General features: G+C 40.7%; 2 protein-coding genes across 2 annotated transcripts; one reads left to right on the forward strand and one right to left on the reverse strand.

Moving 5' to 3' along the window:
• Positions 1 to 79: 79 nt before the first annotated feature.
• Positions 80 to 10,985, reverse strand: zdhhc8a (zinc finger DHHC-type palmitoyltransferase 8a). The gene is made up of 10 exons (XM_053340239.1): positions 10,882 to 10,985; positions 3,404 to 3,525; positions 3,148 to 3,305; positions 2,640 to 2,812; positions 2,417 to 2,519; positions 2,160 to 2,251; positions 1,942 to 2,065; positions 1,710 to 1,824; positions 1,447 to 1,559; positions 80 to 1,333 (listed from the first exon to the last, which is right to left on the reverse strand). Exons 1-10 carry the CDS (start codon positions 10,983 to 10,985, stop codon positions 80 to 82), a joined length of 2,358 nt encoding a protein of 785 aa, XP_053196214.1.
• A 2,177-nt stretch (positions 10,986 to 13,162) lies between these two features.
• On the forward strand, positions 13,163 to 14,299 carry LOC128379841 (chemokine XC receptor 1). The gene is made up of 2 exons (XM_053339482.1): positions 13,163 to 13,841; positions 13,974 to 14,299. Exons 1-2 carry the CDS (start codon positions 13,163 to 13,165, stop codon positions 14,297 to 14,299), a joined length of 1,005 nt encoding a protein of 334 aa, XP_053195457.1.
• The last annotated feature ends 1,864 nt before the right edge of the window (positions 14,300 to 16,163 follow it).

Here is a 16,163-nt window from a genome sequence, read left to right on the forward strand (position 1 = left end):
CAAAGTATTTGGGAGCTGTGAAGACTAACACTGCATAGATGATTCATTCACACCATCAGAAACATGGGATATTTTATTATTATTTCAGAGCTCCCAGGGTGACCGAGTCCTTCCCCTCAGAGGAGTATGTAAGTGAGGATCGTTTTGTAGTGGCGTAGGAGGCATATGAGGGGACAGAGGAGGTGGAGGAGGAGGGTAAACGGGGCAAGGTGGATGTAGAGGAGGGGAGGGGTTGCGTCTGTCTGTCAGGAGGGCCGTAGGCTGGAGAGGAGGACCTGCCTTTGCTCTGCAGGCTGCTACTGCTGCTGCTCTGCAGAGGGGAGCTGGCTGTTTTTGGGCCTCGGGTCAGAGACGACGTGGAGGAGCTGGAGAGAGGGGAGGTCCTCATGCCGTAACCGAGGATACCTGTGCTCATAAGGAACTCCCGGGAGCCATAGGCTGGGGGAGTTGGTCCACGGGAGCCCAGAGGTCGGATGTTGTCTGGTGGAAGACTCCGCCTGCTGGGGATGTCATAGATCCCCACATCTGGGCCATACAGGGCTTGGGATCTGGCTTGCAGGCGCAGCATTCTTTCTCTCTCCTCCATCTCCCGTCTCTCGTGGATAGATGCCATGATGGTTTTTGAAAAGTTGTCATAGCGCACAGCAGATGACTTCTGAGGTGTTAAACCCTGTGGCCCTAGATCACGGAGGCTGTCTCGAAGACTCTCTCGTAATGCCAGACCCGAAGGGGTGAGGTCTCGTGATGTTGCGCTTTGGGGTGCAAGGTCCCTTGGCATCAGCCCTTGAAAAGCAGGAGAATGGTCTCTTTGAATGAATCCTTGGAAGGAGGGTGAGGGATCCCTAGAGATGAGACCCTGCAATGAAGGTGAGGGGTCTCGAGGCTGAGGAGACTGTCTGGTGACACCCATAAAGACAGGGCTGTAGGAGTGAGGGGACGGACGCTGCACCACAGTCCCATCTGTGCCCAGAGTCATGAAGTGAGGGTGGTAGCCGACCAGAGGGGCCCCTCTCTGAGCCAGGAACTGAGCATCTGCAGGGTTGATGAGATTATCATAGGAGAGGCTGCTGCTGCTGTGGTTGGCCAGCAGGCTGGAGGATGAAATGCCCGGCGGGGGACTGGATCTAAAACCATCAGCATGCATCGCAGGCAACTGGGGTTTACTGCCATGGCGGTTGTTGTGTTTGAGGGTGAGTGACATAGAGTTGAGCTGCAGCGAGCTGGAGACAGTGTTGGTCTGGGCATGTAGGCTGCTACTCGCTGGACTTTCTTTGGGATCAGAGCGGAGGTCAGGACTTCTGTTGTTCCCTTGATGCTCTGACGTCCTCAGCAACTAGACAGCAAAACAAAAAGCAGAAAGCAATGTCTGTCAGACACACAGCAGAGCTTGTATACTGAGGATCACACTCCTACAATATAACAAATTGATATCAGGTTGAAAAGCACCTGCTCTGGAGGAATGGGTGATGATCCTCTAGATATGGCCTCCAGGACTGGCCGTAGCTGTGGCACAGTGGGAATGGATACAGGAATGATGGATTTGGTGTGATGTCCCATTTCTGAAAACAGAAAACATACAATACAGACACCATATTGAAAAACGCACAAATACAGCTCAGCAATCACACTTTGAGCATCTATGGTACTATAAAAGTATGTATGCTTTGAAAATACTAAATATATATGTCAGCTATGTCATCCTATAGTACCATCCATGGCAGCTAGTTGGCTTCTCAGCAAGCTGTGCTCTGGTTTTGGTGGCAGCGGCGGTGGAGTTTTCAGCTGTTTGATGTCTGACAGCTCGACAGCTCCTGCTGAGGTCCGCTGGCAGGAGGGGGAGAAAAAAACAAGGAGTAAGATCTAATCGTATCCATTGACAGCAGAGGTCACAATCCTTAGATGATGGTGTGCATGTGAAAATATTAAACTGCTCATGCATACTTTAATTGTTAGATCCCGGCACTGTATCCCGTTATCTCTGACTTTCACTGGCCTGTCGATCTCTGGTTTGAGGAAGGGAGGCTGAACATGGACGACTGCTTTCTTATAGGGCCTCGCCATGTACCTGGTGTCACAGGAAAGAGAGAGCATGACAGCTGAGTATTAGCCAACAGGCTTCCTGAATTGCTGAAGATAAAGTATAAAAAAATGACCCTCACTTAGGAGAGATGGGACTGCAAACCAGATATTCCAGATTGTTACAACAACCACGTGTAAAAGGATTTACTCCTCCTTGAAACTTCCCAGTTACCTGTTGGGTACATAAAGATATAAAACCACAACTGTTAATATTATATTAATTGTTCAGGTTCAAGGTTGTCACCTATATTAAATCCAACCATTTGAAGTCCTTTATTATATTATAAAAATTCCACTAGTCCTGACAGTAGTTTTATATTTGGAAACTCAAACTGACTTGTTCATTGGTGGTGCGTCCTCTGGACACGAGGTACAGGTGGAATCCAGAGAGACCCAGGACCGGGATCAGAAACAGCCCTGATATACTGATCACCACCAAACTGGAAAGACTGTTAAGAAAAACTGCCTCATAATAGTTCGACATAGGTTTAACACATTAATACCTATAAATGCATAGATAGATGCACACACACACATTTACTGAGTGTCTACAAGGATACGTGACGGTGCAGTGCAACTTCCACAGTTCATCCATGTGGTGCAGGACGTATATGAGGCCAAAGGTGAAGACACAGATCATGTGACCTGTCAACGACAACAGAAACAGGAAGAAATAGCGGTAGTTTCGTCTCCCGATGCAGTTGTTCACCCAAGGACAGTGATGGTCAAAGTCCTGAGAAGAGATGGTGTAAAAAGAAAAATCACTCATTTGATGTCAAATACTTGTGAAATATCCACTGCACTTTCTAACTACACTTTGTTTAATACAGGCTGTCTGAACCCGTTTTCAAATTGCATTTCTACTGAGACTACAAAGGATCTGAGAAAAGGATTAACCTGATTAATGAGATCTCTCTCCCTCCATCACACTCAGTCCATCATTCACTGCAGAAATCCCACTTTATTGACTCTTGGCAACACAGACTGCTACACTGCTTTTCTCATCTGTCCATCCATGCCCTCTATTTTCTTATCATTTTCTGTCTTCAAATCTGTTCACGCACTGACCTCCACGCAGTGATCACAGACGCTGCAGTGGGAGCAGCGTGGAGGTCTGTAGAAATGACATGACGCACACCACTTCATCCGCACTTGGACACCCTTCACGTCCACGTTCTTGTACAGTGGAGCACGGAATTCATCATCCTTGTCCTCGTCCTCGTTCGCTGGAAAGCAATAAGTGGACAATGACGCTTCTACAAATACTTTTTTTTTTTAAAAACTGCTTACATACTGTAAGCATAACGTCTCTTTGATTACTAACCCATCGGGAGCACACCAGCATCCATGAAGGTTGCCATGGTGAAGTTGGCCAGCACAAAAAGGAAGAGGATGGCACAGCATGGTGGCACAGCAGGGCAGATGGTCACAGCCAGCCACGGGCATCTGAATACACACACAAACACACACACAGGACAAAAAAAAATGATGTCCTGTACTCACCACTCAAAGCAGAATTCATACTGCAGCGTGTGAGTGTATGACAGTGTTTGTGAGCCTTGCAATTATCCAACCCTTAGAAGAGGTTAATACAAATCAGGGCTACAACAAAGATTTTAAGGGATAATCTTCATCCCATTTATTGTGATGGGAGGAAAAGTAATTGTTTACAGTGGAAGATAATCATGTATTAGTGTGTGTTCATCATAACCCAAGACAAGGGATTAAATGATGGGGTCCCTCCTGGCAGAATGTCCCTGCACCCTGCAGTAGAGGCAAGATGATAAACGAGGTCTGGACACTTTTAAAAGGCTGCAACAAACAATTGCTTTTAGTTTTGATTAATCTGCTGATTATTTGATTAATCGTTTTTAGTCTATAAAATGTCAGAAAATTGTTTTGTTCAACCACTTGTCCAAAACAAGATAAAAGATATTCAATTTACGATAAGAGAAAAGCAACAAATCCTGACATTTAAAAACCATAAACCAGTAAATATTTCACAGTGATAGATGACTTTAACAATCAGTAAATGATTTCAGCGCTATACATGTGTGGTTTTCAAGTGTAACGTATTTTAATGAGGCCCAGCACAATCTGTTCCTGATATACAAAGAAAAATGTGCGTTTGATGTTAAGCACATATTGTCTGATGAAAAACAACTACAGTGTGGAGCATTATGTGAAGCAGAATGTGTCCAAGACTCACAGATGTCAGTGCTCACAGTTATTTAGACATACATTACCATTAGCTATAGAAAGTGACAGGTTTACTGTCTCCCTGAAGAGAAAAGACGTGATTTAGCTGAGAATGAAGACAAAATAGCACATTATATGATGATTTAACGGCTACACTATTTAGTAAAATGTCCTTGATTTCTTGGTGAGTTTTTCTGGATGAATGATTAAGAAACTTGAAAGCTGTGTTTCAGGGAAGGGAAGCTTTCTGGTGGCTGATTTTATCTATAGAGCTCGGTACAGAAGACCAGGTTATTTATTTGCTGTGTAAAATGAAAAAAGCTTGTTCTTGTCTATCACTATGACAAATGTTTCACCACTATAACTGTATTTTGGTGTTTTGTAAAACCATGTGGGCCAGGCACTACACAAGGCAAGTTTATTTTTATAGCACCTTATCTTACACAGGGGTCATTCGAAGTGCTTGACAGGCAAAAGATATGAAACATAAAAAGAGATAAAAGTGTAAAATAAGATAAATAAAAGTCAGGCAAGTTTTATAAAAATTGTTTAAGACCTAATTAATAAAATAAATAGAACCAAGAGAGCAGTCGTTAGATTAGTCTTAAAAATGGCTACAGCTAGGGCAATTCAGGGCTGCATAATCACTAAAGGCTGTTTCACCACCTTTGGTTTGAACTCTGAGTACCACTAACTGACCAGTCCCTGCAGATCTGAGAGGCCTACCCGACTTGTACTAAGCAAACATATATGTGATGTATTTTGGGCTAAGACCATTGAGTGACTTATAGACAATAGGCAGGGCATGAAATCAATTCTATATTTAAATGGAAGCCGGTGCAAGAGTTACTTATGGTCTTGTTGGTAAGGCCAGTGCTTGACACAAAGTTTCTCATTATAGATGCCAGAAGTGGAGTTTTTTTTTTACAGCAACTAACTAACCGCAGTGGCTCATTAAATGTGGAAACTGCAAAATGTATTCAACAAAACTTAACTCATCAAAAACATGACAGCTTACAGCTACCACAGACTCACTGGTGGTTTAGGACTATATTTAGTAATACTGTTATGTTATGGAAACCTGAAAGTGTTTGGAAGATTGTAAAGGCACAAGATGACAAGATGGTCTGGTTAATGTGTAAAGAATTTAAAGTCAGAAAACCTGTTGAAACTGGTGAAATTGGTGTTAAATTAGATTTCAAAAAATATTTGTCACAATTAGGAATTATGCAATGGACGATAACTAATGTAAACTGTCTAAAGAACTGGACTGTCTTTCATGATTTAAACCAGTGGAAAGCTTTTTGTTAAAATCTTAGAAAACCATGTCTTATCTTTTTATTTGATTGTGAATCATACAGAATGGGTGTGTGATTAATATATCACTACTGAGTGAGATTAGCGGGAGGGGCAGTGTAATCAGGTTACAGTGGTAGACAGACAGGAAAGATCCACTGGATTATATTAACAGTGTTTGATTGAACACATGTTTAACCTATATACTGTATGGGAATGTTTGATGTTAATAATCAAATGTTACAGCTGTGTATAGTATCAGCACAGGTCACAAAAAAAAGACGTTCTCTCTCACAGTTATAACCAGTATAAAACCAGTGTAACCAGTGTCTGCATGAGGAAAATGTGTAAAAAAAATGTTTTTCAATATGACTCCGTGGGCAAGTGATTAAACACAAAGTCTGATCAAAAGTGAAAACACCAACAAAATTAAGAGTCATCCGCCTCAATTATGCACTTCATTGCAGCGCAAGCCCAATCCCCAAACCTCCCCCGCTGGTTTTAGGCTATGGGGGAGGGGTTCCCCTCCTGAGAGGAACGCCTGCTGATGCCATGCCAGCTGCAAACCCAGTAATCCCTGGATTATGAACTCTGGATTACAGGCCATTTCTGCCAGTCCAGTCCATTGTGGGATCCTCATATTAGATGAAAACACACAGAGCGTGCGGTCAGGACTGACCATATATCACCATATATCAAACAGCACAATACAATATACAGTACATACCATGACATGAATCTAATTGATTCACTACTAGTGATCTATAACTACATGATGGTATAGCTTTTGTTCAGTAGATGAGGAAACACTGAAAATGGGACAAGCATGTCTTCAAAGATTTGAACAAATATAGCACAGTGAAGAAGAAGACCGTAAGAAGCAGTAAATGTGTGACAAAGATATTAAGGAGCATAATATGATCCCTACCCTGAGGCTTCGGTTCAGGATTTGTGTTCAACTTCCTTTCACTGAATATGGTCATGACTGACATGTGCTTAAACTGTCATAGCTGATCAGTGACATTAAGCTGTGTAACCCGAGGGGGTCAGTTACAACCCTGTCAACTTTTATTATTGATTCATATGTAGATTAATTATTCTATGAAATGTTAAAAAATAGCTAAATATGGCATTCATCATTTCTAAGAAACCATGATGATGTCTTGAATTTGCTGTTTTGTCTGACTAACAGTCTAAAACCTAAAATATTCAATTTACTCTCATATATGATAAGAAAAACAGCAAATTGTCACATTTGAGTTGGCAGAAATCACAAAATGTTGAGCAATTTTGACTAATCAATTAGCAAAATAGTTGTCAATTCATTGTTGGAGCTCTACAACCCTTCTCTCACAACACTGTAAAAGATCTTTAAATTAAATTGAAGTGAAGCCAACTAAAATTGAGCTTACACAACTGAGCACAACTGAGCTAAATAATGATTTTCATTATTGATTCTGGTTTACTGTTTAATCACCACACAGAGCTTTGAAATATGTGTTTAAAAAAGATCAAATAGAATATTGAGTACCATGCAAAATTAGCCAAGCACAAATCAATTATTTCGCTGCAGATGAGACAGAGAAAGTAAAAACGGGAACGTGTAAGAATTCATTTGAGTGATTTCTTATGGACGAGATTACAACGTAGATGCGCCTGCTCGGACGGTGAGCCTCCATCTTTGGTCTGAGACCATCTGGACCACAGGGAGAGACAGTTCATTACCCTGCGGCAAGGCAAGACAAACCCCACCTAATGAAAGAGCCCAGGCAGAGCTGTATTAAATCACACAAAACAGTAAGCTGCTCTGCAATCTGCACACTGCTCTCATCCCTACACTGGGTCAGTGGCACAGCAGACACCGTGCAGTTGATCAAGCAGCAGGTTCACTACTACTGCTTTTGTGAAATATTGTCACAGTTACATAAATGACATCACTGCCATGTAATCTGTCAGATTTCTAGATACATCATCAATACAGAAGACACTGGTTGTGAATTAATTTCTACAGACTATACTATAAATCTCTACATAGCATTTGCCCATATGTTTTTTTCATATGATCTGTTGCTCATGCCAACAATTTTTCATCATGCCTGTTCTCATTATGTACCATCCAGTAAAGATGCAATTTAGGATTGCAGCTGTGAACAAATCATATATAAAAAGATTGATTTTAACGGTTGGACAATGCAAACAAAGCCATTTCAGCTTTAAATCACTGCAAAGAGTGATCATAAATATAGATATACATCTCAAATATGAATTTCCATATTATCTCAGTACGTCAGTATTCTGAACACAGTTTGCTCAGCTCAGCTAAGGGAATCTCAAGGCTTATACTTCAAAAGACTATTTCAACACTTCAGCTGATATTTCACCTCCTTCAAATGTTTCAATTTAAACTGCAACTCCCATACAATATTTCACATACAAAGAAATTAAGACATTTTAACCTGTTTACAGTGTTTCAACCTGCATTTTTCAGTGTAAAGAACATTTCAATGTGCAGTATTTCAGTATTCTGAATACAGTAGTAGTACACTAGCAGAGGAGAACATTTCAGCAAGGGACATTTTTCTCAGTCTTTCTAAGGTCTGTGGTATTTGTTGGGGCGTGGGTGGTCTGCTTGAGTTTAACAATGCACCAAACCATAGGCGCTAACCCAAACACAAGTTCAAGGTCAGAAGAACAAAAGCAGGAAGCCGGCAACTGATGAGTTGCATCAGGCAAAGGAAGACAAAAGAGCCCCGGCAATTTTAAAGGTCGTTTTCTGACTCCACCAAACCTGCAGTGGAAAAAAGAAATGGAGGTATACATGCTTGCACTACTAATGTGCACAGAGTCAGACACTGTATGTACACACACTATAGTTTAGATTTAAAATTATGGGTAAAACTGAGAAAAAATGAAGCTGTGAAGTTTCAGGATATTAATATTAATATGGCAGTGCACATTGTGACTACATTTGAGAGGAGAGAACTCGAAGCGTGACTAGCTGGCATTCACTGACTTTCCCATGATTCACAGTAACCAGGGTGAAGGCCAAGGTGACATTATGGCAGATGACAAGTGATGTCTCTTTGACTCAGCGTTACCAAGGCGGAGCTGTACAGAGCATGGCACCTGTCCATCTCTGCTTTTGGAGGAAAGGGGGGTGACTGCAGCTGCTGACTTGGCAGATTTGCAGGGTATTAAACAAATGATCAGTCATATCAGACGACCGTTACAACAGACAAAACAGAGCGCCTGCCAAGAAAATATTTCAGACTTCCTGCTGAATGTCGATATGAATGGTCTTCAAGTCTACTGTACGAACTTCCAGATTACTGTATAAGTGCAAACAAATGAGCTAGTGGGGAACGAGGGGTTAGTAGACACAGGACAAGTTCAACTGCAGACATCAAAGCAAAATAGAATACTGCTGCTCAGTTAGCACAGGTTTTCAATTATCCTTTTCCAAAGATGGATTTACAGTAGTGAGAGAGACACACTTTGGAGTTGTTCTGAGCCATGAGGTCAGAACATTTTAAGATCCATTCTACTGGGTTGTGTTAATTAAAAGATTTTTAGGCCATTTCAGCTAAAATCCTCATCCCATAAGAAGCAGAGTCATAAACTGTTCATTTAATCTTTTGTAGTGTCCTGGTTTAGCAGGTTTAGCATTGCAGTCCCAATTAAGGAGTCCCTGTTTCAATCCATCATGTCAGCAGGCCATTGATTTTTTTTCATCTCAGTATATAGATGGAGTTTCTCAACCTTTGCTGGTCTGGGAGCCTGTCTTTGTGTACAGGATGTCCCAAAAGTCTTAATTAGACAGCCGTGACATTGTCTGATGGATATGAATGTGACATAAAAAGGTCAAAGTATAGTCTAAAATTATTCCAAGCTTTGAACCCATTTCAGTACTTTGTATAATAATAATACAATATAATAATAATTCTGATGTACAGAACCAGTCAAAAGTTTGGACACACTTTCTCATTCAATTGAATGTGATGGAAGTACTGTACATCAATGCACCAGATTCCTACAAAAACCGCTGTATAGAGGAGACAACCTCAAAACTGTCTGGTATACTTAAACATTTCTAAACTAAAAACTGTACACCATTCTACATCTGTGCTGCGTCTACAACATCTGACAGTAATTTCAAAAAGTTCCACACTCCGTTTTTTCCCCAGATGGGGGATCACATGGCATTGGCCATAGGATCCTAATCCCATACTCCCAATCTGGTGTCAGATTCCAGCAGAAACGGTGCACGGCTGGAGAATACAGGAGAAACTAGGACAGATATGGCTATGGAGGTCAAGGGTCAGCAGACTAGCATAGAGCTGAAGAGGTGGGTAGAGGGGGTATCAGAGGGGGTTACATGTTGAAATTAGGATGCTTTAATATCTGACACAGGTCTGCTTGTTTTGTCTCTTGAATATACATTATATAATAATACAGAGATATAAGTCTAACCTATATACTATAGTCATCATTTAAATTGGATTTTCATGGCATTACAGGATGTAACAATTTTCCTGCATGCCAGTGCTGGCTTGAGTGGAATCTTTTCAATCTCCCACTAGTTTTGTCTTTCCTCACAAATAGGTCAAAACACAAAAGCTGAAATAAACCATTAAGACAAAATTTCAAAACTGCCAAATTACAATCAGATCCTGACACGAACCAGGTTTAAAAGCATTCGCCTACTGCATATTTGATTTCTCCCAGATGCATTTATGACACATGTGGGTCAAAATGACATGTTGATACATGTTGATTGTGGGTGGCTTATCCCCTAAACTGTGCTTACAGTACTCTGAATCCTAAGGGTGCACTGGGCAGGCACCCAGGCTAGCCCACACTGTGAGCCAACCAGGTCAGATGTGAGCCGCCCCTGGTGGCTCTGCCAGCAGTGCAGTCAGTGAAGAAACAGCAGCAAGGGTTCACTTTTTGTGTATTTGTTTCTTAAAATTAATAGTTTTGAGTTTTTAAATTATATAAATATATATAAATAAAATTGTTCAGCTTAATAAAGATTTAGCCCTGGATTGATTAATATTTAAGGATGCCAGATAAGGTCGTGGCCAATGTTTTAAACATTTTATAATCTCAAAATCCAATTGCACACGAAAAAAAAAAAAAAAAAATCCTATTTGAGAGGAAACCAGATGCATGGTGGGTGAATAACTAAGCGATGGATGGTTGGATGGATGGATGAATGATGGATGGGTGCATGGATGGATTCTCCATGGAGAGAAAAAATATGAGGGTGCATGAGCAACTTCTCATTTCTTGTTTAAGGCTACTTACGTGAAGACGAAGAACAGGGAGGTAGAGCCGACCAGGAGGCAGGCGGCCGTGCACACCGGGATGAAGGCGCTGGGTTTCAGCGAGTCGGCGCCGCTGGTGGGCATCCTGTCCTCTCCGCACTCATCAGTGTCTCATACGAATCAGACAGCACACATGCACCGGAGAAGTGCTCGTTTGTTTGTAAATGTTTGTGACAAATCCCTTCATCAACCTGAGAGCGCCGGAAAACGAAAATCATAGTCGAACGGAGGAAAAAAGAAAAAATAGACTGAAAGCCAATAGCCCGCAGCTCCCTGTTCACTCCCGCATCCCGTCCAGTCTGTCCCGGCAGGCAGCAGCGCACAGATGCCGCCTCTGGTTTATCCCCAAGGTGGAGCTTTTACTCATGAATGACGTGATAGCACTACACTACATGACACTACACAACACTACACTACATTACACAACACTACAATAAACTACACTTCACTACACAACACTACACTACATTACACAACACTACAATAAACTACACTTCACTACACAACACTACACTACATTACACTACATTACACTAGACTAAACTACACTACACTACATTACATTACACTAGACTAAACTACACTACACTACACTACATTACATTACACTAGGCTAAACTACACTACACTACATTACACAGCACTACACTACAATAAACTACACTTTACTACACAACACTACACTTCACTACATTACTCTACACTACACTAAACTAGACTAAACTACACTACATTACATTACACTACACCACATTACACAACACGACACAACACTACACTACACTAAATTACATTAAACTACACTACATTCAACTACACTACACCACACTACACTACAGTACACTACTACACTACACTAGACAACACAACACTACACTACACAACATTACACTAAATGACACAATACTACACTAATTGACACAACACTACACTACTACACTATACTAAATGTCACAACACTACACTACACTACACTACACTACTCTACACAACACTACACTACATTGCACTACACAACACTAGACTAGTGGTCGTTAAAATGGGGTTCTTGAGGGGGTCCCCAGCAAAAAAGGGAATTTTTACTATAATAAGTAACATAAGTAACACAATGACAATTACAGAAAGTGTATGAAACCCATGACCAAAGTAGTCATGGGTTTCATACACTTTCTGTAATAGCAAAAATCTTATCAGATGGGGAACACTTGGACAAAATCTAATCAAATGGGGTTCTGTGGTCTAATTTGTGTCAGTTTAGGGTCCTTGGTTTGAAAAGATTTGAAAGCCACAGCACTAATGTGACACTTGTCTAGGATTTGATATAAATATGAGTGAACTTCAGTAACATAGCCAACAGTCAGTGTGGGTCACAGTGCTATAAAAGACTGGTTTACAGTCAGGGTCACTAAGGGTAAATTGAGTCTGCAGGCTGGTGCATTGAAAGTATTCTATCAGCGGTTAACCAAATACTATATATAAGATGAACCCCATTTTTCCACAATGCCACAGCAAACCCTTAAATTATATTACCATAAAACGGTGGACTCCCATTCAACCCGCTGCTCCCTGGACTGGAGGCCAACACCAGCCGCAGTCCTAAAAAAAATAAAACTATAAATAAACACTATACTAATTATACCAATGTAAAGCAAACGGCAACCAGCCCTTAGCTTATGGAATGAACACAATACATGTTAATCTCAGTCTATCCATAGGTAAAGACATTGTCACTCCTGGACTGTTATGGCTCTTTACAAAAGAAGGAAATTGTTTGGATGAGAGTCGAAATGTTTTCATGTATCTACATCAAGTCCAGTTGCTCTTAGTTCAATCCTCCTTTGATAACCATGACCTGGGGGACTGAGGATCTTCACAGAAAGTATAGAGATCACTGAGTTTATGGTTTTATACCTGAGGTTGTATTTTATTGTAATTTACCAGTGGACTGAAAGTTTTCACTGGTGGCTCTTTGCACTTGCTAAGTGGGCGTTCAAATTCAACTCTTTATTTTCTCTTCCTTCATTCATATAATACACCACTGGTGAAGTGACTCTTTGTCTCATTGGGACTACATAATGAAGGCTCCACAAGGGAAAACAAAATGGTTGAACGTGGTCTGATCTTTACACTGTGATTGGCTTGGGCTTCTTAACCTCCTCTATAAAATGCCCAGCCCAACCAAACTGTGAGAGTTGTGTGACTGTCTAACTTCTTTCATCTCTAAGTGAAAATAAAGTGAAGTCATCACCTGATCTTGTGAAATGTTGGATGCAGAAGAGTTGATTGAATCCATCATTAGAGCATTCATGTTCCTGGCAGGGATCCTGGGAAACAATTTATTGGCTATACGTTCTCTACCCAGGCAGAAATCTGGGATCCGCACAAATGAAGTCCTCTTCATCAACCTGGCTGTCTCCAACCTCATCACTAACTGCCTGGTGGACCTGCCTGACACCATGGCAGATTTTGCTGGACAATGGTTCCTAGGGGAAACCTTCTGTGGCTTTTTTCGAAGTTTTGCTGATCTGTCTGAAACCAGCAGCATCTACACAACGTTCTTCATCAGTGCTTTCTGGCACCAGAAGCTGGTCGGCTCCCTGAAACACGGAGGTGCACCAGTACGACTGGACAGCTTGTGCCTGGTGGCCTGTCTGCTGGCTGGGAGCTGGACTGTGGCTGTGGTCTTCAGCATACCACACTTTTTCTTTGTCAAAGTGGAGGGGGGAAATGAAAGCCACGAAGACTGCCTAGATGTCTTCCCTAATGCAATCACCAGGCAAACCTATGAGATCTTTTACCTCACCCTGGCTAATGCACTCCCTCTTGCTGGGATTGTATTTGCCAGTATCCAAATTGTCATTACTCTGCTTAAAAACCAGAGGCGCATAAGAGGTCATAACTCTGACACCACCAAGGAAATGGTAAAAGATGAAAACAAGGGTCTGGAGAAAACAGATGATCAGAGAGCAATCAGCACTGTTTCTGGATCAGACACCTTAAAAGATCAAAAACATTCTGCATCTTTAACCAGCGTTTATACAGGCAGGCCTGCTTCTTCCAGTGCAAACGCAGGTCTGACAGGTTCCAGCTCTCCCCTCAACACAAACACAGACAGCAAAGTTGAAGCTCCGGCAAATCTTTCAAGGCCCAGTCAGATGCCAGCTAAGCCCAGTCCGAGCTCAGGCACTCAGGTTAGGGCAGCTAAGAGTGTGGTGGCCGTAGCCAGCGTGTTCCTGGTCTGTTGGCTGACTCATCTCTTTCTGCGCATCACCAACAGCATCCACACCTCATCAATAGTGGTGGAGGTGGCCAGCTATGTTGCAGCGTCCTACACCTGCATCATCCCCTACATATTCCTGCATGGAGTGAAAAAGCTTTCTTTCTCATGCAAAAGATAGAAATGGTCTCTGACAAGCTCTGAGTTTATTTGTTGTCTTTTGTGTTGGAATCAATATATGATTATGTATGTGTTATCTGATTTTGGAAGACCTGATCGTCACTGTTAAATGTTCAAATCTAATTCCAAATGGTCTCATATCCACATTTCCTCCCGTGCTATTCAGCTGTCCAACACGTTATCTGTAGTCGTAGTACATCAATGTTTATTCTTCCCCATTTGTTGCTACTTTTCTACTTAACACTTCATTCAAATCTATCAGAATTGGCCTATGAAAAACACACCCATTGCTTGAACAAGTAACTGTACAAGAGATGAACTTGTGGATAAATTGCAAAACCCCAGTTAATTATTACAACTTCCAGGTTTTTCTTTAATACAGCTGTTCACTCTGCTTTTGGTGTCTGCTTTCTCAAAAGTGTTTATCCTTACTTTGACATTATCTAAATAAAAAGTTCTCAAAATTCATAGAAAAGCACATAAAGTATTCATTTTAAGCAAATAGCCTACTTTGAAAGCTTTATGTAGCCCAAAGATACGACTGAACATGTGATTCCCCAGAATGATGACAGTTTAAGTGTCAGCTGCGTCCGTGACAGCATCAAAACAGCCTGTTTATTGATTCCAGGCTCATTTCTGTCAATATTTTCTGTATTATAATTATTTGGTTCAACCCAATCAGAAGACATTCTTAAGACATGTATTTCATCTGCTGTTTTCATATGGTATGGGCTACATGATAACTTTAAAGGCAACATGCATACTGTATGTAGTTTTTCCCCTTTTCTGTCGTTTTTCCCCTTTTCTGTAGCATTTCATTTCAGTCTTTTACTTAACTAAGAAACACCATGTAGCTCTATTTTCAGATGTACTAATGTAAAATTAAAATTAATATACATTTCTGAAGCAAAAAGAACTTAGTAAGATACTATGAGACTGATGCTGCTCACATTGTAGTCTAAAAGCACAAACCTTAACTTATTATAGCTACATGTTTTTGCACAAATATGCTACAGTCATCTTTTTTTTCTTTCTTTTTTTTTTATGAGTGTTAAGTAGGAATATAACGTGATGGATTGATTGAGAAGTCTAAATGAAATGATGAAAATGGCATTTATATTTGATGGCAGGTGTGGGACTGTTCACTGATTGTATTAATTTTACATGGTGTGAAATACTTTATCAGCTGTTGTGAGAGTGTACTTAATGCGACATTGAGAAAAATAAAGCCAGCATCAAGACAAAATTTTATTATTTTTAATAAGACTAAAAATTAAACATAATTGTGTGCTGAAGTACATAGCTAATTGGAAAAAAGACCATTAGCAATTACTGTCCTGTTACTGATGACTGTGAGAAACCCTGAGTGCCATTTTCAATTAAAGATAATAACATAAACACAAACAGTGATGTCATTAACTTCATTATTGACTCCCTTTGCAGCGTCACATTGTAAAAACACAGCAATTTAATGCTGCTTCCTGCTGATAGTCATTTAGAAAGTGTAATACCAAACTGCACTTCAACTAAGGACACCAGGTTGTTTGGTTTGCAGGTAACAACTAGTTGGTGTAGTGTTTTTCAAGACATCCTCATACACAAAAGCAATGACACATTTTATATCTTTATAAAAAGTTTTATGGATTTTTTTTCTCTATGCAGGCCAAAAGTTTTTAGTGAGGCACTGAACAGCACCGTTAAAAAAAATGGTTCTACACTCATAACAATCATCAAAGCACTCGTACTCACAACAGAACTGTTAAATTTAATCAGCCAAGTAGAAAATGTTAAATGTAAATACACATCAAAATAAAGTTTGAATGACCTTTGGCAGAAGAGACAACATCATGGCCAGGTTTATGTAC

Source organism: Scomber japonicus, chromosome 19 (assembly GCF_027409825.1).
Source record: "Scomber japonicus isolate fScoJap1 chromosome 19, fScoJap1.pri, whole genome shotgun sequence".
Taxonomy (NCBI): Eukaryota; Metazoa; Chordata; class Actinopteri; order Scombriformes; family Scombridae; genus Scomber; species Scomber japonicus.